We start from the raw sequence: 25,707 nt of genomic DNA on the forward strand, positions 1-25,707 counted from the left end.
ATGAATTAGCTAGTTGGGATAAGTTAGCTGGCTTCATTGTGAACCTTCAAAAATGTGGCAGTCTTTTAGTTCCCGTATCTCAGGAATGTGGTGACCATTTTTTAATACAGTACTTGAGGCACAGTCAGGGTCCTGAGTTTGCTACCCAGGGCATCCAAGCAGGAGACGGCAAAGTGGCAGAAAAGACTTTAACCACGGGTCACAAATGGGCATGCTGAGATTCTCATGAGGTCTGGAAGTTATGGGCCTGAGAGAATTCTCAGTGAAATTCCTCAGACCTCAATGGCTTTTACATTAAATTTGCCTAGAAAAATTTTCATCATATGTAGCATATTTTCCATTAAAATGTTCATTGACATGGCGTACATGTTAGGACCTCCATATATGTTCCATGAAACGGCTCCTTCAGGTGAGGTTTTTTGTTTGTTTTTTGGTTTGATTCTGTTTTTTAAATAGAGGTACTGGGGGATGGAACCCAGGACCTTGTACATGCTAAGCATGCGCTCTACCACTGAGCTATACCCACCCTCTCCCCACCCCCACCACGAAAAGGTTTCTTGATTCTCTTTTCTCTCAGACAGCTAATGTCAAGCTTTCTTTATGTTGTGCAAAGAAGTACTGGTAATTTTCTCTGCTCAACTATTTCACAATTGGAGGTGGGGAGGTAAAGCTGAAAGGAAAGGAGACAATAGACCCAGACAGGAGCAGAAAGGAAGGGAGAAAAAGGAGGGGAAGGAAGGAGAAAATACATAGAACACAGGTGGTGAGCAACAAGAGAAAGGAGCCTGAGTGACCGGCGCAGCCAAGCAGGGGCCCCAGTACCATTGTTTAGACCCCAGACAGCCCTTTACCAGGAAGCAGTGATTCATTTTCCCAGGATGAAGGAGAACAGTATGTGTGTGTAAGGCCTTTCAAATTCCCCAAGTTGCTATCGGAAGGCTCAGAGATCAACCGAAGTAACTCCAGTTTTAGGAAATTTAAAGAGGAATACCTCTTCTCAAACCGATCCAGCAGACTCCTAACACGCCTAACAGGCATCCCCCAGGTGACCTCTCTCCCTTCCACTGAATCCAACACTCTGCTGTTGATTAATTTTCCTCATACAGCTCTGATGTGTGCCACCCCCCCTTTTTTAAATTGTAGTGTAGTTGATTTATGATGTTTCTGGTGTACAGGGAAGTGATTCAATTATACTATGTGCGTATATATGTATCCTTTCTCATTATAGGTTATTACAAGATATTGAATATCATTCCCTGTGCTATACAGTAGGACCTAGTTGTTTACCTAGCTATATACAGTAGTGTGTATCTGCTAATCTGAACTTCTAATTTATCCCACCTCGCTCCTTTCCCCTTTGGTAACTATAAGCTTTTTCCTATGTCTGGAAGTCTGTTTCTGTCGTGTAAATAACTTCATTTGTATCATTATTTTCTCGATTCTACATGTCAGTGATATCATATGAGATTTGCCTTTCTCTGACTTACTGCACTTAGTATGATAATCTCTAGGTCCACTCATGTTGCTGCAAATGGTAATATTTCATTCTTTTTTATGGCCGAGTACTATTCCATTGTATATATATGATGTGTCGCTTTTTACCAACTTCCTAGAGCTGACCAAAAACAGCAAGAGGACTCCTTATACTGGTATTCAAGGTGCCCCCAGTCTGGGCACGTCACGCCTTTCCAGTTACATCTTCCACTGAATCTTCTCACGGGCTTCATACAACTACTAAGCTGAACTACAACTTCCCTTCCAAAAATAATCCACCCACCACTTGACTTAGAGATAATGCCTTCATTACATGAAATCCTTCTCTTTGGTATTTATCACCCAAATACCTTGTGTAATAGTCGCTTCTTTAAAAAAAAAAATAACAGGTTTACCGGGATAAAATTCATGCAACATAAAAATCATCTTTTTTGAGTATATGATGTCAGTGGCTTTTAGTATATTCATGGAATTCTGTAAACATCACCAATATCTAATTTCAGAACATTTTCATCACCCCAAAAAAGAAACTCAGAAGCCATCAGCAATTAGTCCCCATTCTCCATTTTTCCCAGACCCTGGCAACCAGTAATCTACTTTCTATTTTTACTGATTTGCCTAATTTGCATATTTCATATAAATAGAATCATACATGACTAGCTACTTCACTTAGCATATTGTATCATGTATCTGTACTTCATTTTTATTGCCAAATAATAATTATATGGCTATACCATATTTTGTTTACCACTACTAAGTTGATAAACATTGCTTTTGAGCATATACATAGAGTGGAATTAGTGAGTCACATGGTAACTGTATGTTTAACACTTTGAGGACCAGAGTGACTGCACCATATTACATTCCTGCCAGCAAAGTGTGAGGGTTCCAATTTCCTGACCTTGTCAACACTTGTCTGTTTTTGAGTATTGACGTCCTAATGACAGTGAAGTGCTGTCTCACTGTGGTTTTGATCTGCATTTCTCCAACTGAGTTGAGCACTTTTCATGTGCTTCTTGACCATTCATGTATCTTTCCTGGAGAAACGTCTACTCAAATTCTTCACCAAATTTTAAATTGGGTTATTTTTCTTTTTATTGTTGAACCATAAGTGTTCTACATATATTCCGGATACAAGTTTCCTATCAGATATGTGATTCTGCAAATATTTTCTCCCATTCTGTGGGCTGTCTCTTCACTTTCTGGATTGTGTCCTTTGAAGCACAGACATTTTAATTGTCGGTGTCCTATTTATTTTTCCTTTGGTTGCCTGGCCTTTTGGTATCATATGTAACAAACTGCTTCTCACCCAAGGTCATGAAGATCTAGTATGTTTTACTCTAGTTTAATAGTTTTAGCTCTTACATTTAGGTCTATGACCCATTTAGTTGATTTTTGTATGTGGTGCGAGGTGAGGGTCCAAATTCATTCTTTTGCACGTGGAAGTCCAGTTGTCCTAATGCTTTGCTGAGAAGGTTCTTCTTCCCCCACCAAATCAAGTGACCATAAATGTAAGGGTTCACTTCTGGACTCTCAGCTCTATTCCACTGATCTCTGTGTCCAGCCTCATGACTGTACTACACTGACTTGCTTACAGTGGCTTTGTAGTGATGGGAAATGTGACTCTTCCAACTTTGTTCTTCTTTCTCAGGGTTATTCTAGCTATTCTGAGTCCTCTGCCTTACCACATGAATTTTAGGATCAGCTTGCATAACATAATTACTTAAAATATTATTTTTTCTTTCTTTTGCTTTTAGAGGGCAAGATACAGGTTGAACTATCTGCATTTGCCCATAGCACAGTAATTTGCTCATAATAGGTAACTTAGTATTAATTATGAAATAAATGAGAAAAAAACAAACATCCCCAAACCAACCAAATTATTCATATCTCAGCTATACAGAGTAAATACATCCTAAATAAACCACAAGAAAAACTCCATCTTGCCACCACTCACATTTTCCAGGCAATCTGAAGCCCTTCCCATCAATAACAGTTTAAATCCCCCGCATTACAAATGCACTGAGCTCCCACAACATGCTCTGCATTCCCTAAAAATCTTACAAGAAATGCATAAAGTTTAAAGAGCAGAGGTTGCTACTTAAAATTTTAGCACCTTCCTTAGATATGTATAGACATCCCAGAGCAATCTAAAACCCAGGTACCCCAAGCAAAATCCTACTAAATATAGTCACACCTAATTAGAGAGGCCAGGCACCAAATCACAGTCAAAGACATTATAAAGATTTGTCCCTTGCCTGGGTGGAGAAAAATTCACCATCACCTTCCTACTTACAAGTGAGCAAAGTATATGAAGCAATATGCTCACTCATTCAGTGTTTTTCTAAACTTGCTGGATCAGAAGAATCCCCTAGAACTTGATTCAAAAGATCTGGGGTAAGGCCTGAGCGTCTGTAGGTTTAACCAGCGCCCAGGTGATTCTCATCGGGCGAGCGTTTGGAACAAGATGCTTTCAGTTACCATCCTCATTTACACCTTCCTGTGGTTTGCGCTATACACTCAACATCCCCCGTTAGATGTCAGAAAACAGATGGAAGCAGTTAGCAAGCCTCTCCTCCTTTCCATGTTTTCTAAACATAGCACCACCACACCCAGCTAACATAGCCCACATCTAAATTAACATCTAAATGACAAGGCTTTGTAAAGTGATTTCTCCATCCACTTAGGAACTAAGGCCTCTTGACGGTGCTCAAAATACCATCTTCTAACTCTGGGGACTGCATACAGCTTACAGGGATATTACTCTGGAAAAGGCAGAAAGTCAATTTTGGTAGAGATTGGGAATGTTCTAGAGCTCGCTAGTGGGGGCTGTGGTTATGCACAAGTATATATACTTGTCAAAATTCATTAAAATGCACAAAGGGGGAGGATATAGCTCAGTGGTAGAGTGCATGCTGAGCATGCATGAGGTCCTGGGTTCAACCCCCAGTACCTTCACTAAAAATAAACAAGCCTAATTACCTCCCCCCACCAAAATTAATTAATTTAAAAAAACACACTCAAAATGGGTGCATTTGATTGTACATAAGCTATATCTCAAAAAAGGAGACTAAAAAAACCAGTTTATATCTTACTAACATTTTCAAAACTACAGAAAACACAAAATGAAAAGCATGAGGTCCCTATGGCCCCACAATTCCTCTGCCTCAAAAAAAAACCTCCAGCATCAGTTTCCTGTGTAGCCTTCCAGGGAAAAAACAAAATTTTATGTATAAACCAGCTCTACAATGTGTGTATCTTTGCTACTACCGAAGTATTTTAAAAAACCCAGCAGGGAACGACAGAACTTAGGAGGACGATTACCTGTGGTTCCTGGCCCTCTTCCCTCTCCTCAGCCCCAGGCCCCACGAAGGGCAAAAGCAGCTTGAGACGAAATCCCCATCGTCAAACAGCAATGGGGCACGCGGCTGAATGCGCGCTGGGCTCAAAGGGCCGAGTAAGCCAGGGCACGCTCCCCTCACCAGGACGGGTCAAAATACGGCGAGATGCCGCAAAAGGCACCTATGTAGGCTCCTCCCGCCTCCCTCTGGGCTGCCCCAGCACGACAGTGGGTGGGCCTGCGAGAATTCAGTAGGCACACCTGTGCACATCCAATTAGCATCCAAAGGCTCGAAAGCAGGAACACCTGTATGGCTGGGTGTTTGCTGGGGGCTAGGCGTCAAGGGCCCTTCCACAAAGAGAACTAGCGTTGGGAGCACAAAATTCAAAGAGCAGCAGTTGGTCTGTGTTAACTTGACGGGTTACATACTTTGTCCCCTAGGATGCCATCAAGAAGCCATTTTTATAGACTGAAGCTGTTGTTCTCAAAGGCCTGACGTCCCTGGAGGTTGTCTTTCAGTGGATCGGGAACAGAGCTGGGCAATGTGTATTCTGGGATGGCTCCCGAGGTGACTCTGATACACCAGGTGTGGGCGCCCCTGGATTAGGCTGTCTTCCACTTAAAGGCTAACTGAATCCAGCTCTGTACCCAGATTCACTAACGTCTCCTCCGGTCTAGTCTCCATGCAGCAGCCAAACCTCACCACGTCACATCTCAGCGTGTGACTTTCCAGTGGCTTTCCACCCTTGGTTGAAGGTCCAAGCCTTTACAGTGGGCTGGCGAGCCAGCCGGCCTGTGCCCCTCCCACACTGGGCTCTCCTCCCTCTCTTACAGGGACACTGGCTGCCTTTCAGGTTCTCAAGCTCACCAACCTCCCTTCTCACCCATCTTCTCCCGTGTCCTGTGTCTCCCCTAACGTGCTTTCTCCTCTCCCTTCTCCCTTCCACGTAAACAGCTGCTCCCTCCTAACCTGGGAAGCTGTGCAGGAGGGCATGTTCTGGCAGAACGTGGAAATGGTGGCCTAGGGGACTGGGGAGGGGACCGACATTTACTAAGTGCCATCCTGCGTTTAGCTCTCTTGAGTGTTTTCACATGCTCATCTCATTTTGGCCTGACTACTATCCTGTGACCTTCCCCATATTCTAGATAAAGAAATCGAGGCTCGGGGGGAAGGGTATAGCCCAGTGGTAGTGTGTGTACTTGGCATGCAAGAGGTCCTGGGTTCAATCCCCAGGACCTCCATCCAAATGAATAAATAAACCTAATTACCTACCCCCCAAAATAAATAAATAAAAAAAATTTTAAAAATAAATCAAGGCTCAGGGAAGTGACAAGATTCACACAAGAACCAAGTGGCAAAGACAGGGATCAGAGTTCTGTTCCGTCTCTCCAAAGGAGAAGGGGGTGGGGGAAGCTGAAAAGCAAGGAGAAGGTAAAAATAAAGGAAGGAAGTAAGAAAAGACCAGAGGAATTTTTTTTTAAAGCCAAAACACCCCTCAAAACCCAAGAACTCAGTATCAACATAGCCACTATCAGGGTCTGAATAGATTAAATTATCTTCAGTCAATTATGCCCATTTGGCTACAAAATAAAGAGATCAGGAATAAAAAGGGGTCCCTTCCATTCTGGGCCACCCCCGGTGGTGTTTACACCTAAGCTGAGTGAAAGCAGCTCGAGCCCCAAGCCTCGATGGGAAGTGGAGACCCAGAGACCAGCAACAGAGAGCCATCCTGAGAAGGCACCACTGCAACCACCTGGAACCTGCAGCCTTAACTTCACACCGGTTTCCAGCAGGCCTGGCAGTATTTCTAGAGCCTGGGATTTGCATAAATAAAAGCTAAGTCCAAGCTCTGGATTGCTCTTGGATGTTGAAGAGAGTCTTAACCAAATTCAGTGCTAAAATACAGCGTTTAGCAATTGCAAAACCCCAGGCACAGCACAGAGGTCCTTGTTTCAGACAGCAGCTTCAGCTACCACCTGTGACCCACCTCTCATTATCCAACAGGAGTCACCACAGGGCGGAAGAAGCAAGCTGGAAGTGAGCCAGTGTGATCCTTAGAAAAATCCTGCAGAATGCAGCTAATCCTTCCAGCTCGTCCCTACACACTCACTGCTTCCAGAGTTTTATGACATTCCCTGTTACTTTCTTTTTAGGAGGGTAGATAAGCTCCCACTTTACTATTCTAACTAAAAGTGAAAGAGAAAGAGAAAAACAACATTTACAAGTGCCCAGAACAGTGCTAGTCCTTAGAAAATGTAATTTAATCTGTACATGAATACCAGTTGTTTACAGTGTATTATTATGCCCATTTTAGTAATTTAGAACATGAAGTTCAGAAAGGATCAGTAACCTGCCAGAGGTCACAAAGTGACAAGTGGCAAGAACTGCCTCAAATCCTGTTGTCAAATGAGCTAATGAGTGAGTAAATGAAAATGAAATTGAGAGGCAAAGCAGGGACTCTCATCAGATCTGTGTGATCGCAGAGCCTCTGGTTTCCTCCCACATGGGCCCTCCCAAACAGGACAGCCTCACTAGGTGAGCAAAACCTGGGGGCACGAGGAACATCCTGCAACTGACAACACTAGGCCTGAGTCCTTTGGGGATGAGAGATGCTCCCTGAGCCGCTTTGGAGTTCTGGCACTGTGTTTAACTTATGCCTGACTCTGTACGCCAAGGAGAGGGGGGCCCACTTAACCTCTCTGAACCCAGTGGTGCTTGGCACAGAGTCAGTGTTTGGAATCACCTGCTGAAGGGATGGAGGGAGGAAGGGAGAGAGGGAGGGCGAATAGGTCATAGCTGAAGCGGTGCGACAGCAGACATTAGGGCTGTCTGTTTTTCTGGCCAATTCCACTGCCATCAATTTGAGGGGTATAGAATCAGAGAGGCAAGGAGGTTCCTTTTCTTGGGCTACACCTCAGGAAACATGCTCTTACTGCTCATTTTCTTAACCTCGTCATTTTCTTAACCTCGTCCCTCAGCAGTCAGTCTGTCCACATCCCTAGAGGCAGACTGAGACAGCACTTCTGAGCATGGTGGAGAGATCTTGTTAAAAGCTAAGGGCCTGAGGATCTGGGGGCACAGCCTGGGCAGACAGGCCACAGCACGGCCGGAGACCACAGCTCCGTCTCAGCTTCTGCCTCACTTGGAGATTTCCCCTCCCGGGGTCCTCCCCTAGTTTGGGCTTTGTTCTACTTTCCTGAAAGTAACTAAGAGAAAGAACTCAAGAGCCCAAGAGAACCATGGGGTTGGCAAGTCCAAACCCCTAGGAAGGGCCCATTCATCCATTCATCCAGGGTGTTTATTCATCAGTACTTGAGGACCAAGAGTACATTTGTCCAAAGACGGAAAAAAAAAACCCAAAAAACCCATGAAGTGCCTGGTCCACAGTCAGTTAGAGCAGGACTGCTATATTCGTGACTGAGGTGTTCAAACAGCTACTGAACTGCCACGATGCTTTTCATTCTCTGAGGGACGTCCAGTCAAATGAGCAGCAGCTCCATCGGGGGCTGATTTCAGTCATATTCAGGACCTCTCAGCAGCCTGCACACCAACTTCCTGAAGACACCAGGCGTGGCCTCTGCATTTTATAACTCCTTTGGTAGGTGCCTCCTACCAAAGAACCAGAAAAGAGGTCTGGCCTCACGGAACCCAGCCACCACCCCAGGAGCCAGGAAAGACAACTCCCCCCATGCCCCAAATAAAAGATACCACTTGCTGGGAAGCAGAGGGAGTAAGAGGATACCAAGACTCACAATGAAAAAATTCTATGAAAGAAGCCGGGCTCCAAAGAGCATGTTCTGTATTATTTCATTTACAGAAAGTTCAAAATTTGAGAAAAGTCTCCCCAGGGGTTCAGAATCAAGAGGTGCTGGCCTCCGTGTGGGAAGGAGGCAATGGTAATGGGAAGAAGCATGGGGGGGGCCCTGGCAGGGTGGGGGTGGGGAAGCCTGGTCACACTTCATTTTGATCTGTGTGCTGGGTCCACGAGTGGTGTTCACTTGGTGATAATCCAAGTTGTATACTTAATGATTTGTGTGACTATGTGTATTTTATGGATTAAAATGACAAATTAAAAAACCAACCCCTTTACAGACAGGAAGTGGCTTCTACTTATTGCTGCCTGCTCACAGAATCTCGTCCGGTACATCCGGCCAGAGACTTTAAAAAAAGAACAAACCCATAAGCCTATTTTCTCACCTTCAAGTGGGGTTTTCACAGTTTTCAAATTCAGTAAGAGGTTTTTTCCAGGCTGAGTATCACTGAATTGCAGCGCCTAATCAAGCCTTCTGCTCTCGGCCAGTCTCTGGATGGGCCAAATTCTGCCTGCGGTCCCTGGAGAGACGCACTAAGTAATCCCCAGGCCTTCCAGGTCTGACTCGCGGAGCACGGAGGTGCTGAGAGCACAGGCTGAGGGAAGCAGCCTTCCCCAGATTACACATTGAGTTGCTGGTGGGGGGCCTTGTGATTCCCTGTCCAAAGATGGTCACTTTGCTACCACATCCCATTCTTCAGGGGCCAATTAATAAACACTCTCCTTTGGGGAACTGAGAAAAAACGAGCCCGGGGAATGTCACTGGCCGTTCTCTGTATACAAAGCACACAAAGGGGTTTACCGAGTTCCTCTCCAGCAGGAAGTCATTTGTCTCCGAGAGCCAGGAAGAGGAGGAGGGAAGTGCTGAGTCTGCACTGCAGCACAGCCCAGTGTTTTTGTGGAAACGATGTTCTCCTAATCAAAACACAGTTGCATAAATGGACTTACTCCACTTGGAAAAAAAAAAAAAAGAAACTTAAACCCTATAAATAGGGACCACACAGCCTTGATTAATTTTAAAGTTCTTTCTCCACTATCTTTCTTAGAAAGTAGCTAAAAATAAAGGCCTGAAACTTGAAATAATGTAAGCAAGTAATCACACGCATGCACTCGGCTTTTCCCATATATGGCCGTGCTATTCTTCAGCCTATGAAAAGGCCAAATGAAGAGGTGGCCAACAACCAAAATAATCCCTCAGACACTTGAAAAGGAGGAGAAAGAATTAGAAGAGGGGGCGAATGACAATGGCAAGGCTCAAAGGGGCTGAATAACACGGAGAGGGATTAGTCGCCATAGTGCTTTGAAAACATGGGCACATGCACTCTGACACCGGACTGTCCGCAGAGACTGGTCCATCCTCCGGCCTCAGCACTGAGGACTGGCAACCGCAGTGATTTAACATAAAGGACTTGAGGAAGGAAGCAGTGCAGGGGCATGACTGAGAATGTAATCAAGGCCCTTCTCAATAGGAAATCTGTAAAGGAGAGGAGGGCACATCTCAAGGTCAGAAGAAAGTGATGGAGACACCAAAAAGGGAAGAGGGCCAGGTTTCAAGTGAGAGCGTCCAGGGCAGAGGTCGGCTCTGCACGACGCTTCCCTGTGACGGGGGTTATGACGGGGTCTGCTGGGTCCTGCTGGAAACATCTCTGAGAAAAGAACACATTCAGGTCAAATAAATGCCACCTTGAGTGAGGCAGGCTGGAAAAGTCACATCTGCATGTTCTGTGGTTTACAAAGCCTTGTCTGAGACAGGTCTGGACACAAGGTAAAGCACCTGCTTCTCTGACACGGAAATCGCAGCTCAGGGAGGGTAAATGACCCAACACAGGTCCCTGACAGCAACTCAGGGCAAGAAGCCCACAGCAGCGATTCAATGCCAACTCCCTGGATGGTGGGGCTGGGGCCATTTCCACCCACAAAACTGCAGAAGAGCCCCAGCCAGAGAGCCAAGTTTAGGTCTGGATTTCGGCGTACCCACTCCCTCTATCTGCAACTGTGGCCAGGTAATGTCCCCTCTTCTGATGGGGATCCTCAACCAGAAAACGCAGGGGCAGGCGTGGGGAGGCAGCGAGGGCCGAATGTGACCTGCGTGGGTCCCCTGCCCTCTGCGCTGTCTGTGAGTCTGTCCTCACCAACAAGAGTGCCAGCCTCGGCCGGGCCTGCCGGGCTCCATCACCACTTCCCTTGGGAGACGGCCTTCCTGCTCCAGACTGAAATACACGCATGGAACCTAGAGGAAGATTTCCAAAAAGCGAGAAAAACCTCCAAAGCCTAATAACAAAAACTGGTGAAGAAGCGCCATGAATTTAAAACTTCCCTTCCAGTCCTTCTCTCTTCCCTCTCTGTGGGACGGACCTTCCTTCTGAAGCTTCAGACTGTTCTTCTGAAAAGACACCCCACTTTCTGGTGACACTGTACACTTCCAATGGCTTCCCCCGCACGCCCAGAAGGGCTTCTCCATGGCTATGGAGTCCATCACAACAACACACAACAGCCACAGAAGTGGCAGCAGCAGCACTGCCGAGGCCCTGGATGTCCCAGGCCCTGCTGCCGAGCCCTTCTGCGCCTCACCTCCAATCTCTGCAGGCCGGCTGAGGCTGGCACTCTTGCCTCCACTTATAGATAAGACGGCTAGGGCTCAGAGAAGTTTAGTCACTTGGCTAAGGAAGGCCATCTTAATAACTACACGGCTGGGACTGAAGCCGCTGTCTGCTTAATTTCAAAGCCCATCTCCTTTCTGAGGCCCCCGGTCAACATGCTAAATGTATTGAGACTTTGGGTAATGGTGCTTGTTCAGGATTTCTTCTCGTCACCATCCTGCAGAATGGGCCACCTTCCAGGTGGTCACAAAGACAAATTTCCCACTGAAATTCCAGGGATGCTGGGAGGAGAAGTCGGGTGGGAAAGAGGTGGGCTGGCATGATGGCACGGTAAAGTGACCCCAAATACTGTCCCTCTGCACCACTGGGGTCGGGTCCAGAACTGTGATTTCATTTCCAAATCACTAACCTGGTGAGGCACGAGCCCAAGAGCCGTTGGAGGCTCATTCATGCGGTCGTCACTGCTGCTGGCAATGGCGTAGCCCCTGAGAAAAGGAAACAGAGCTGCTCATTTCATAAAAGTTTATGTTTAACTTCTGTGAGGATGATCTGGAGGAGGTCACATATGATTTACAAGGATAACTGAAACGGCCCTTGCTAGGCAGCATAAGCTGGAAAAAACCCTCATTTCCCCGGGAAGAAGGCAGAATAGTAAGGAAAAAGGGGCCTGTGTTTTGGAGTCAGAAAGACCAGTGACCAAAGGCACGTTGCTGAACTTCTCTGTGCTTTATGTCCATCATCCATAAAACAGGAACAAGACAGCCGTGAGGGCTGACGTAGGGACAAGCCAGGCAAACGGCAAGCACAACGTGCAGTACACGACAAGCCGCTGCGGGCTGCCTCCCTTGCTCAGAGGCCGGCTTGTGAAACACCACGGCACACTGTTGAACTGCAATTTTGCAACAGAAAACTTTCCAACCTTAACTTCTTGAGGAGATGTAAATGCCTCCAAAATGGAGGAGGGAGAAAGAAACGTGGGGAATTAATGGGCTGAATGAACGCACTCCATCGTGAACAACAGTGTGATGTTCACTTATGTCACAGGAGAGCTGCGACATCAGACAGGCCCTGGTTTTAGCCTAGGACCAAGGCCAACATGCCGCACAAAGGGGTCAGTGTCAAGAACTCACAGAGTCTGCTCTCAAAGATTTCATCCCAAATGCTTCCTGTCAGGGGCCGCAATACATGAGGGTACCAGGAATAGCCAAGGGGGGTGACAGTGATAAGAGGAAGACAAAAAAAGCTGCTTATTTTCATTCAGCTCTGAAGCATCTGTATGAGTTACATATGCTACCAACAATGCACAAAGGCTATCTTCTTCAACTGCGTAGAAAAACTGAGTCATACAGTAAATAGGATATTCCTGTCAACTTCTGAGAACTGGAAAAATAAGCCTTTCAAAAATTCAATTCTTTCCTGCCTGTATTACAAATAGCACAGCGGAGTGATTATAAACAGAGTTTGGAGCCAAAGTGGGCTGAGCTAAATCCCAGCTTTACCACCTACCAACGATGTGAATTTCTGCAACTTACTTATCTTCCCTGTGCCTCAATTTCCCCTTCAAAAATGGGACTGATGGTAGTTCTTTCCTAAAGTGTTGGCTATGAAGATTAAATGAGTTACAATCTGTAAAGTGCTCAGAATAGTGCCTAGCACAATGTGAACAAGTGTTTGAAAATAAGTCAGAGTGCACTTGTCACACAGTCAAGTGTAAATACCTGTTTGACTCCAGTCTGACTTCACTACATGACACCTGACATCGCAGTCTCCGGCAGATATTGAGAGGGTCTTAAATTGTTTGTTAATTTTTCTTTTTCTTTTCCCTTTTTTCCATTTTCTGTCCTTTCCTTTTCTTTTCCTTCCTTCTTTCTTTTTTTAAATTACTGACTCAATTGTTTAAAATTAATTTTTGTCTCACTTTTACTCATTACAAGATGAATTAATTCTATTACTTATAAGGCACAAAGTAAGATCTTGTCCTTACTTGGGGAAGGCAGGGTGTGTAGCCCACAGCTGTGCTAATTTTAGTATCTGTAATGTAACATGTATACAACGTGTTAGACATATTGACCACCAAAAGGCCCAAGGTCAAGTTGAAACAAACCAGCCTATCCTTTCCTTCCTCTCACGTGCAAGACTAGCACACAATGAGTGCTCAATATGTTAAAAAAGATTTTTACAATTGGTGTGGTATTACTGGATTAGGTGGTCAGGACCAACATTCCCATTGAGAACTAACAGAAAAGTTAGACAAAGTATAAAAACCTTCGTTTGAAAGTATCAGAGAGCTACCAAGGTCGGGGAGAACTGGAGGGTCAAAGTCTGTGAGTGGAAGGGAGCCCACAGGGTTAAACCAGGCATTGCAAGGGGAGCTTTCCCCCGTAAAGTAACTGCCAATCTCCAGAAGCAGTGGTCTTGGATGAGAAGCTGAACAGTGATACTGTCTGACTCGTGGGGCTGATGGCAAAATCCAGACTTTGAGGTTTGCCAATAAGGAAGAAACACAGAAAATATTCCAGGCTTTGGGTTGGGACCACAGAGGGTTACATCTTTAGACTAAGGGTGGACCAGAAACAAGCCCCCATTGGACCAGGTGTTCTAGGATGGTAGTCCACCTGGCTAAGCAGCTTGCCAGAAGGAAACAAAAGTCACAACATCTCTATAATTTCACATATAATGTCCAATACTCAATCAAAAATAACCAAGCAGATGCAAGGAACTGAAGAAATTTAAATACTGATTGGATATGGGATAATATTAGGGAATTGCCTTTTGTTTTTATATGTAAAATAGTAGTGCTACATACTAAAAAGATACATTTACACGAATGTAATGCTATGTCTTGGACTTGCTTTAAAATAAGCCAGTGGGAGAAGGAAAAACATGGACGTAGTACAGATAAATGATTGGCTGTGTGTTAGTGCAACATCCAACAATGTTGAAGGTGGATGGTGCATACAAGAGGGTTGATATATACACACAAACCGTGTGTGTATCTTTTTTCATATATGCTTGAATTTTCCATAATAAAAAGGTTTTGTTTAAAAAAAATAAAAACCAGGTATATGAGGAGACAATACATAACGGAAAGCCAACAAAAATAGACAATAGGAACACTCATAGGAGATCCCACTAATGGATATTTCTGATAAGAACTTAAAAGAAAAACATGATTAAATGTTTTCAAAGAATGAAAAAACGCCAGTATTAAAATTTCAGCTGACAACAGGATATGTGTAAAATCAGATCAGATGGAAATTCTAGAACTGAAACATATAATAATGAAATGGAAAACTCAGTGGATGGTTTAGCATGTATTAGACACAGAAGAAGAAAGAATTAGGAAGCTGGAAGATAAGCCAGAAGCAAATAGCCAGACTGAAGCGAGGAAAGACAAAATGATGGGGGTGGGGACAGAAAAGGGCATAAGCTGATTCTAACATGCAACTGGAGACTGGAAAGGAAAGAAGCAAGAAGAGGCAGAAGCAATATTCTGGGACATAATGGCTGAGAATTTTCCACAATGGGTGAAAAACGTCAAACTATGGACTCAAGAAGCACTGGGAAGCATAATCAGAATAAATACAGAAGTAGGTATATCATAGTCCAACCTCTGAAACCCAAAGACTAGGGGTAAGGGAAGAGAGAGAAAAACAAATTGTATCAGAGGAGCAGCAATAGACACACCTTACTCCTCAGTCAAGACAACGGCAGCCAGAGGCAACAGGATTGTACTCTCAACGTGCTGAACAAAAACTACCACCACTCTAGAATTCTATATACAGCAAAAGTGTCTTTCAATCTTGAAGATAAAACAAAGACAGTTTCAGAGAAAAAAGAATGGAAATATCTTTGTCACTACCATTTCTAAAGGAAATAATAAAGAGCATTCTTCAGGCCAAAGGAAAATGCCCTCGGCTGGAAGCTCGAGGATACATAGAGAGATGAAAAGTCACAAAAAGGAAAATATTAGCAAAACGAAATGAATACCAACTACTAACAATAAAAATTATATCTTCTGGAGTTTAAAAAATATAAAACATGCTTCTAAGTGAGTGTGCGGCCCCTGCTGGCTGCCTACCCTGCTTGCATCCATCTCCGCCTCTGTGTCATCACAGCTCTATTCAGAGGCAACATGTCCAGCCAAAGCAACGACATTTGTCCGTCTTCCTTGCAGTTAAGAGTGCAAAGTCATGGGATATAGGAGTTTTAGGATCAATGGGTAAGTCTTCCAGGAGAGCTCTTTAAAAGGGGGCAGTCTTAGCTGAGCACAACTTTTATCCTTCGGTCATTCCTTTCCTCTTCACTTAACACAGAAGCAGAGGTGGAGGGAGAGCAGTCATCTTGTGACCACAAGGTGACAAGCATAAGGAAGAAAGCTAAGAGCGGCTGAGTGAATGATAAGGAACGAGAGCTCCTAATGGAATGCTGGAGCCCTTGGTCCGGCCTTGGACTGCCTGCTCTGGGTGTCTCGCTGCCGGAGAGAAATAAAGCCCGACCCGTCTGGGGAAGTGACTGAAGACGAACCTCTGTTACATACAGCCGAGTGCAGTTTCTATCACATGCCACTCATGCCTTACAAATGTCGAGGGCTAAGGAGAGCAAAACTTACTCACAGAATGAAAGCATGAAGGTCCCAAGGCCCCTACCAAAATTTTTATCCTGCCTTATCTTCGGTTACCAACTAACTCTAAGAGAGTTCAATTCCAGAAGGATGTGGAGACAGAGCTCCAAAGATCACGTGACAAGTTCTCCAGGCCAAAGAATCAGACCAGGTGTTTAAAAATCTTTGTTTATCTGAGGATGGAAAGGACAACACAAATCTCAGAAAAGTCAGACTGAGAAAAGGCCAAAGGAGACACAAAAGCTTTCTTTGTTTAAACTCCCGTCTCTCAACAGCAAACTCACCCTTCTGGATGTTGCAAAACAGAAACCATCAACTCCACTGCCAGGGCTCCCGCAATCATGGCCAGTCCCGGACGGCTCACAGTGCACTGCTGGTCCAAGGTCCGGTCTCTGGTTGACTGGAGAGAAACAGCCACCGACACGCACCCTTAGTTCTAGTGCTCTTGGCTGCAGCTGCCTGAAGCCGGAGCTCCTCCATGACCAGGCTGCAGCATGTAACCAGACGCTCACTGCCGGCAAAGATCACGCAGCCTCACATAATACCATTGGTACCAAGGAAAACAAAATATACAGTTTAGGTAACTAAATGAGGTACTATGCTAAAAAGGATTAGCAGTTATAAACAAATTAAAGATCGGATGAGGCCTCGCTGCCTTACACAGGGGGCTGCCTCGTGTGTTCTTTTAACTGCCTCAGCTCTCCTATGCTTGAGGGTGGGGAGGCAGAGACACAGCAAGGAACAACACTGGAAGAGAGCAAGCGATTCTGCGGGGACACTGTGACCGTGCTGACGCCTCCAAGTGCCTGTGAGACGGGAGCAACGGTCTGCTTCTCCTGTGGCTTCAGTTCCCGTGTGCCTCGCAAAGCCGGGCGTCTGGTCACCCTGAGTGTGATCCCAGCAACTAAGTGCAAGTATTTTTGCTACAACATGGCTCCAAAGAGAAGCCTTCATTAGTTCACTCTAAGAAATTCTAATCCTCCAACTCTGGGCAAATTTAAGGGGTTATTAGAGATAAATTTGACTCTGAAATGTCTGCCTTATGAACAGATGTGACTTTACTACAACTGACCCTTGACCCTTATCCCTACTTGTTGGTGATAAGAAAACAACAGGCTGAACTGAGTATTATAACCCATGAAGGAGATAAAGCTACCTTGCTTCGCATAAAAGGATATTTATCTTTTTCTCTTTATCCTGGGGAGCATAAAAGCCAGTCATCCGAAAGAGGTATGAGTTACTATGGAAGAAGCCTTAAAAGAAGGGGAAAATGCAGGGGAGGGTGCCTTCAATGCCGCTGCTCGGTTTTACTAGCAATGACTACTGGCTCTGGTGAAAGGCTGCTCCTGCTGACCCTGCTTGCCCCGCGGCATTAAGACCACAGAACCAGGGTAGTGCTCGCTGTTCGGAGAACTTCCTTTCACGTTTGACTCACCTTGCACTGCTGAGTGTCAGGGAATGTATTCTTCCCTCCCCTACTGGGGTTTGCAAATAAAATACAAGGTGCCCATTTAAATTTAATTTAAAATAAACAAAAAAAATTTCTTCTTAGTATAAGCAGGTCTCAAATATTGCATGGGATATACTTATACTAAAATATTATTCATTATTTACCTGAAATTCAAAGTTAGCTGGGAATCCTGTATTTGGACTTGCTAAATCTGACATCCGTATGGGCCCCAGGCCCATTCTGCAGAAGCACAGAGAGCTTAACAGATTTATTTGGAATTACCCCATGAGGCAGTGTCCAAGCTCAGACTGGAGTCTGGGTCTTCAGACTCCTCATTTAATACCCTCTTCACAAAGATAACGGGCACGGTGCTGAGTGCTGCCCGGGACCAGTCTCCTTGCTAAGCCTCCCATACAAATGGTTTGTAGCTGCGTTTACACTGGCGAACAGGGAACAGCTGTACACAGCTGATGATGCCAATCAAGGCTCACAGAGGGATAATGCCACCCCCCAAACTGGAGGATTCTTCTCTGTGTGAAAAGACAATATTTAAATAGTCACAAAGGAAAGAGCTGGGTCTGTCTGCCCGAGTGGGCAAGACAGTAGCAGGGAAGATATGGAACCACAAAGAAATGCACTTACATCTCCCGGGGCCACCACATCGTTGCAGAAATAGCAGCCAAGTTTGTAGCCAGGGATGTTGGCAAACAGTGACGAGCCCAGGTCGGCAGGTGCCACGGGGTGGCTGGGACACAAGTCCCCGGCACCCTGCTGCTTAGGTTTCTTCAGGCCGTGTCTCATGACAACAAATGTGTCAAATCCCAAAGCAGCATTGATGACCAGCTGTGAGTTTTGAGGAATGAAAGATCAGAATTAGGACACACTTATATTTTAAGCTGCGGCTAACTTCCTATTCAGTCCACTTTAAATATAAGTGCTTGCACGTGAGCATGATTAGATCCTAGAAGCTAATGTTGGTAAGAGCTACCCGATACTGAGGTCTTCTGTGCAGAAGACTTGGCAAGTCGTTAACATAAGTTATCTCATTTAGTTTCATTTAAAACTTCCAGCCAATATTTTTTATTTACCGATGAGGAGACAAAGTCAGGGGGGTTATTTCTATAACCTGCCCAAGGTCACCGAGCTGGTAAGAGGCAGGTGTACAAAACCACATCTCGAGAGTTCTCAGACCCATTTTTTCCACCATTAGCTGCCATCTGTCATGTCTACAGAGATTTCTTCCCATAACAGCTTTCTTGAGATATAAATTACACACTATATAACTCACCCTTCACATGGGTTTTTTTTCCTTAACACATAGGTTTTTAAGGACAGCTTTTTAAAATTTATACCAAAAGAACTTCTCTTAGTTGTAATTTAATGTGTTCTCCCAAATTTCTGTTTATACAGCAAGGTGGAAAAATAAAGGAAAACCATCCACAAAACACAAGCTACTCACAAGCTCACAGCTCAAACAATCGCTACTCATAGTCTGAGGCGTCTCTCCCTGTCGTCTTCTGCCTTTCTCTCCCTTTCTCTTCCCCCTTTCTCCCTTCTTCCTGCCAGCCCTGTACTTACTTAGGCAGACAGAGATATCTTTATACATACAAACATAATTGCTATAAAATATATACAATATCCTGCTTATTTAACATAATGTGGTATTGTCCATGTTATCAAAATTCTTTGAGAACATAGCTGGGAATGGCTGCGCACTATCCCATCATGCGTACGTACTGTAATCGATTTCACCAGTCAATTCTGTTGGCCCTTGAAGTTGTCACTGACCAAACAGTAGTGAATGAGACAAAAATCTCTGTCCCCTTGGAGCTGACACATTAATGTGAGTTCCCTTCTACTGTAAAGTACCCCGGAAGGTGGTTATGAAAATTAAACAGTGAAGGGTGAGTACTATGTTGGATGATGGTGTGTGAGGCAGACGGTCTGCAGTGGAGTCCCCATGGCACCGTGTCACAAGGTCACACAAAGCACATCTCTTCTCGGGAGGGAGGGCAGAACGGGGACACTCCCCCCAAATCACCGCCAGAGACAAGGACCCACACTCCACCTTTCTCTTGCTTGCAGCGATGACGGCAGGCAGCCACCGGCTCTCCCTGGTGTCCATCAACAGGAACACGACGTCGTGGCCTTCGATGAGCTGCTCCAGCTGCTGCACATCCCTGCGGGCCTGCTCCAGGGTGACGCTGGAGAAGTTCACCGGATGGCCCGGCATGGGGATGCTCATGCTGAACCCGTTGGCGTCCTAGGGAAACAGCCACATGGAGGGGTGTCTGAGGCAAAGGGACGGGTGGCATCTCAGCCTGTGCCTCCTCGTCGCCACAGACATGTACGCTGGCCACTTACAGCCTGAAGTCCTCCCACGGCCACGCTGCTTTATCCTTTTGCTGCCCATGCCCCTGCCTTCTTCACCTCTACAACCCAGAACCCCTTGTCCTGTCACCCACGGTCCCTGAGGATGGACAGAGCAGCAGATAGACATACGCATCCTAGTTCCAAAGCAGGTGGGGGGCACTTCCCACACAAGACAAGGCAAACCCTGGAGAGACCCCTGCGTCCCTTTGGCTCTTTCATCAAAATGCCCTCTACCTGCCCAAGTCCCTCCGTGCAGCTGTCTGTCCCCACTGGTTCCCAAACTGCCCTCCCTTCCACGTCCTTGGAGTAGAACACCTCCAAATGGATGTCAGAACGAAAATAATTTGGCCTAATAAATTCACATAAGGTTAGAATGACTGGCAGTCTTGCCTTAATCTGCTTAGTGGTATATGCATTAAAAACAGACAGAACCCCAAACCCTTCCCCCTCAAAACCGAAAAACTACTTGCTAACTTTAACCAGAAAATCCACTTGGGAGAGTGTGGGTATCTGACTAGGAGGTGGGGGTGGGCAATGGTGGAGTGTGGGACTGAGTGAAGCTTCATCTTCCATCCAAAAGCCGAGACGCCCAGCAGCCTGGATTCCCTCAAGTGCGGAGCCTTGGGATTTTTCACAGGGGCTTTGGGACAGCTCTGTAATTTCCATTTGTCCCCTGCTGGCCCCACAGTGTCTTGGCAGATGAACAGTGAGTCACATATGGGCGCCGATGAAGCCAGGGGAATTACCTTTCTACAGAAAAGAAAGTGTTCTAGAATCACAAGCTGCACCGTTAACCCGCTGCACAGCACTGGCCACGGGGAAGTGTGTCAAAACATGAGCTTTCTAACCTACTGGAAAAACAGCTCAGGGACAGAGGAAGTGGGTCCTTTCACAAAGGAGAATCTATTTTGTAGATTGTAGCTATTTTCTTCAACTTGAAACCTAACATCTGAAATTCAAGGAAGGCACAGTAGTAACAGGGAAAATTTCAAAAAGAATGAAAGGGGGAAAAAAGCAAGCAAAGCAGAAAGGACGCCAGGCAGAAAGGACTTCAGAAAGAAGAGAGGTTCAAAACAAGGCCAGTTTAACAACGAGAACACCACAGAGACAACTCCTGGGGCCTCAGTAGTTCATCCATCCGCTCAGTAAGGACCGTGCACCGAATACTGTCACAGACAGGAAGAAACAGTAACAGTAATACCTCACTGTCTTCTCACAATTGACAAAACATTTTAAATGATGGTTGCATGATCCAAAAAGCTATTACTTGGGTATTTTAATGACACCAAGGTTAAAGCATAGTTACTCAATACTAATGCTGACCTTTTGAATAATTCAGATCCTCACCCACATCTACTTGGCTAACCCAAACGAATCTCTGCTTCCTAAGTCTCCAGCCAGTTTAAGCTCACGGAGGACTGGCTCTTGGCTCACCAAATTTAGGCCCAGAAGTCTGAGGCTGGGATTCAGCCAGTTTTGACATGGTAGTTCTCAACCCTGGCTGCATGTTAGAACTACCTAGGGAGTTTTTTAAATTCCTAGTGCCCAGGATTTTCCCCAGACCATTTAAACTGGGCCCAGGCATCAGTAGTTTCTAAAACTCTCCAGGTGATCCAGTGTGTAGCCCGGGTGAGGTGTAATTTACAAAGTGAAGTACACACATCTCAAGGGTCTAGTGCACTGTGTTTTGACAAACTGCAAATTAACCGGTGTGTATGCCTCTCAAGGTACAGACCACTACCTCAGACCATGGTCTTGTACCCCTTCCCAGTCAATCCCCACTACTCCCACCCCCAGAGGATGAGAGTTCTGGTTGCCCCACAGCCTGACAACATTTAGCATTGTCAGTCCTTTAATTTTAGATATTTTAGTGCGTGTGTAGTTACACATCTTTGTGGCTGTAATTCATATTTCCCCAATGACGGCTGGTGTTGGGCATTCTATGTGCTCACTAGCCACTTACAGACCTTTACTACAGAAGTAGTGCCTGTCCAAGTCTTTGGCTCCTTTAAAAAAAGATTTGTCTTCCTTAAAAAACTAAAAATAGAATTACCATATGATCCAGCAATCCTACTCCTGGGCATATATCTAGAGAAAAGTCTAATTTGAAAAGACACATGCACCCAAGTGTTCACAGCAGCACTATGTACAGTAGCCTAGACATGGAAGCAGCCTGAATGTCCATCAACAGATGACTGGATAAAGAAACTGTGGTATATTTATTTATACAATAGAATACTACTCAATCGTAAAAAAGAATGAAATAATGCCATTTGCAGCAACATGGATGGACCTAGAGATTATTACATTAAGCGAAGCAAGTCAAAGACAAACATCACATCTTGTAAGATATCACTTAATATGTGGAATCTTTAAAAAATGACACAAATGAACCTATTTATAAAACAGAAATAGACTCACAGACATAGAAAACAAACATGGTTTCCAAAGGGGAAAAGTGGGGTTGTGGGGGGACAGGGGAGGGGTAAATTAGGAGTTCTGGATTAACATACACACACTAATACATACAAAAACAGATAAACAGCCAGGGCCTACTGTATAGCACAGGGAACTATATTCAATATCTTGTAATAACATGTAAAGGAAAAGAACCTGAAAAAGAGTATGAATATATATATACATATTTTTTTTTCACTTTGCTATACACCTGAAACTAACATGACATTGTAAATCAATTATACTTCAATTTTTAAAAAGTGGTTTGTCTGTCTTATTATTGAATGGTAGGAGCTGTTTATGTATCCTGGATACAAGGTCTTTGCCAAATACCTGTAGTGTGAGTAGCTTCCGTTTCGGCTAGTTTTTCATTTTCTTACCAGCATTCTTGGAGAAGCAGAAGTTTTAAATTTTGATGAAGCCCAATTTATCCATTTTTTCACTTATGATCAGCATTTCCAGGGCCCTAAGGATCTTTATCATCATGAGGTCACTAGGCTGCTTTCTCCTAGAAGCTTTCCAGTTGTAGCTTTTATGTTTAGCTCTGTGGCCTTCCTGGGATTTTACCTAAGGGCTCAGAGCAGTCAGTGGGGTTTCTCCCTTCCAGATAGTTGGGACCCCAATGTCTCCCAGCCTGTGGGAGCTCTGGAACCTAATCTCACAGCAGAATCACGGTGCTTTTTGCCCAGATGACAAAGTCATACTCTGAGAATGAACAGCTTGGTATTTGGTCAAAGACTCAAGGTACCGCCTAGACAGGTTTTGGGAACTCCTCCTCCGCCGGCTCTTGCATGTCTGATGCTCTGTCCTGCAAATTCCAGCCACTGCAACTGCTCTGAACACTGGTCTTGCTTTCCTCAGCTCATCAAGACCAACATTACCTCCTTGGGCTCCCCAAGGGCTCTGGCATGGACTAAAAAGTGCCTCCATTCAATCAACTGGGACAAACATTCCTTCCCTTTTGTCTGAGACCACAGCCTTCCACTGCCAATTGTTCATCGTCTGAAGAGTCATTTTACATAGTATACCCAGGTGCATAATTGTTTACAGTCTGATATCAGTTACTCAACGGGGTTGGATGCAGATGTCCAGAGCAGCTTTTAAAATCTCTTGTGTGGCTCCATAATCCTCCATTTGATTGTCTGCCCTTTGGGAAAAAAATGGTGACCTCAAATAGTTACTTGATTTATTAAAGGTCATTTTTTTTCCTATTCAATCAATTCAACCCCAGAGTTAGGCACAGTGCCTGTAGCAGAGCAGTTCTATTCATGTCTTGCTCACTGAGGACCAGCCTTCCGTCCATGGCTCAGTGTAAGGAAGGTGATGAATAAATATTTGTTGAATGAGAGAACTATACTAATTGAACATACAAAGAAAATCGCATAAGCCTGGCTAATCTAAGTGAAACTGTTTCACAAGTACTTTCCACGAATTTGATGAATTCCACAAGTACTTAGCTGGGTTCTGTACTACGGCTTGTAAGGCATGAAGGATAAAAGTGCAAACAAAAGACCTGGCTGCTGGCGGTAAGGGCTGAATAATCCAATAGGGAAAATGGCGGAACACGATGTAAGTGCTGAGGGAGAGGTTTGATCTGGTGGGCCAATGTCTCCAAGAAAAGTTGAACTTGATCTCTAAGGCCCAGCACGACCCAGCCCTTGCTTGTGCCCTAGCTTCACAGCTGGCTTTCTCGACCTCCGTGCTTCAGCCAGCCTGCTTTTCTCTCAGTTCACAGAAGCGCCAAGCTGCTTCCTACCTCGGGCATCTGCACAGTTCTGCCACCCTTGGTCTAGCGAGCCCCCATCTGAACTTCAGGACTTAGCTTCTTCAAGGAAGTCTGGTCTAGGTCAGGCCTACCGGATAAGCATCCTCATGGCAACTGAGCTCCTCCTTTGTGCACTTATTATAATTGTCATTGTTCAAGAAATTAGTTGTTACTGACCATTTCCCCCCCAGACTCTAAGCCCCATGTGGGGGAGGGGGAACACTGCACGGCTTCCCAGTCCCTAGCACATAGTAGGCCTTAAATAAATATGAGAGGAATGAGTGAGTAAAAGAATAACTGAACAAATAAACAGGGGGAGATGAACTGAGTCACAGACCACGGCTAGGATTTGGGCAAGCAACAATTTCAGGCAACTACTAAGTGGCAGAGCTCAGATTCAAAGTCAGGTCTGTCTGGGACCCGGGAGGAGTTCACAATACTCTCTGGTGATAGACTGGAGTATTCTTCCTGCCTAGGCACTGCCTCCCTCTAGTAGAATCACATGCCCATGCCCATGCCCTTTGCCACATGACTTTGCAGGCCATCCCATTTGCAGGCCATCCCATTAGGAGGGTGGGGTACACCGACCAACACCACTGACCCAGGGCCTGGTCGTGTGACTTGCTCTGGCAATGGACGTGAGGACACCACCCAGTGTCATTACTGAGCTGACTTTAAGAGGTATAAATATGGTTAAGTCTTACCAACTCCTTTTCACTTCCACCTTCTACCCTAAGAAGATCAAGACCAGATGAGTGTTGCTCCCTGAACCTATGTTGGGAAATAATGACACACAGAGCAGACCGGAACTTGACTCGAAGCCCGAGTCCACTGAGCCCAGCAGCTCAGCTGCAGTTAACGCGCAGACCTGTGCGTGTGAAATAGCTGTTTATGACTGTAAGCCCCCGAGATGCTGGGGTGTGTGATGTGCAACAGTCCCAGCAGAAACCTAACTAATATGCCTCCTCAGTGACGGGCTGGAACTTACTCTTTTCTCTTTTGACATTCAGCACCTCACAGGGCACATAACAGGTGCTCAGCCAATACTATTAAACTAAACCCAGTAAACGCCGTTCCTCAGGAACACTGGTGAAAGGGACAAAGCCGTCAAAGTTGCTTTTAAAGCAAAGACTGTTAAAATGAATGAATCTAATGCTGAGTGACTAAACAGAGAAACTTTGAGGAAGCAGGCGTTTTCTTAGCCAGAGCTGAGAGCCTCTTGTGGCACTTTAAGTACAAGCAGATGCTTCGGAGACACCTTCTAACCTCTGTCAGATAAACTGACTAAGCATGCAAGATGCAGACTCTTTTTTTGCTGGATGACCTCAAAAACTCTGGCAAGATTTTGAATCCAATGAGCGGAACGACTTGCCTCTTCCTATCTGGTGTTCTGAAAGTAAATGATGCAAATCAAAGACAAGGAGCAACTAGAGTGAAAACATTTGGCCGGATCCTTCTCCTGCAGACTTACATTCAGCTTGATTTCATAAACCTGTACTACCTACCACGTACTCTGGTGATGAAGAAAAACAGCACCCTACGTCTGCGCCACCAGAGACCCCTGTGGAAGACGGCATGCCCCCCCCCCCCCACGGCTCAGCTCAAACTCAGATAATGCTCTGCAACTTGGAGACATTTTTTCATATATTCTTCATTTTATTTTCACAATAATATATGAGCGTTTTGTTTTGTTCTTTTGATCCCCATCTCTGAGATGAGGACACAGAGGCTCAGCCACATGATAAAGGCTGGTAGCAAGTGACAGTGTCTGATTCTTTTTCACCAATACCAC

The 25,707-nt window shown here is 45.1% G+C and overlaps 1 protein-coding gene across 11 annotated transcripts in view; it reads right to left on the reverse strand.

The window, feature by feature from the left end:
- The window catches only part of ATG7 (autophagy related 7), a 307,951-nt gene that overhangs the window by 149,361 nt on the left and 132,883 nt on the right, over positions 1-25,707 (reverse strand). For all 11 annotated transcript variants that reach the window (XM_031470899.2, XM_064496252.1, XM_031470894.2 and 8 more), the window contains 4 exons: positions 19,389-19,583; positions 17,963-18,163; positions 16,155-16,270; positions 11,656-11,731 (listed from right to left, as the gene is read on the reverse strand). In XM_031470899.2, coding sequence (XP_031326759.1) covers positions 11,656-11,731; positions 16,155-16,270; positions 17,963-18,163; positions 19,389-19,583 — 588 coding nt within the window. The remainder of the gene's footprint in view (positions 1-11,655; positions 11,732-16,154; positions 16,271-17,962; positions 18,164-19,388; positions 19,584-25,707) is intronic.

The sequence above is a fragment of the Camelus dromedarius genome, chromosome 17, assembly GCF_036321535.1.
Source record: "Camelus dromedarius isolate mCamDro1 chromosome 17, mCamDro1.pat, whole genome shotgun sequence".
NCBI lineage: Eukaryota > Metazoa > Chordata > Mammalia > Artiodactyla > Camelidae > Camelus > Camelus dromedarius.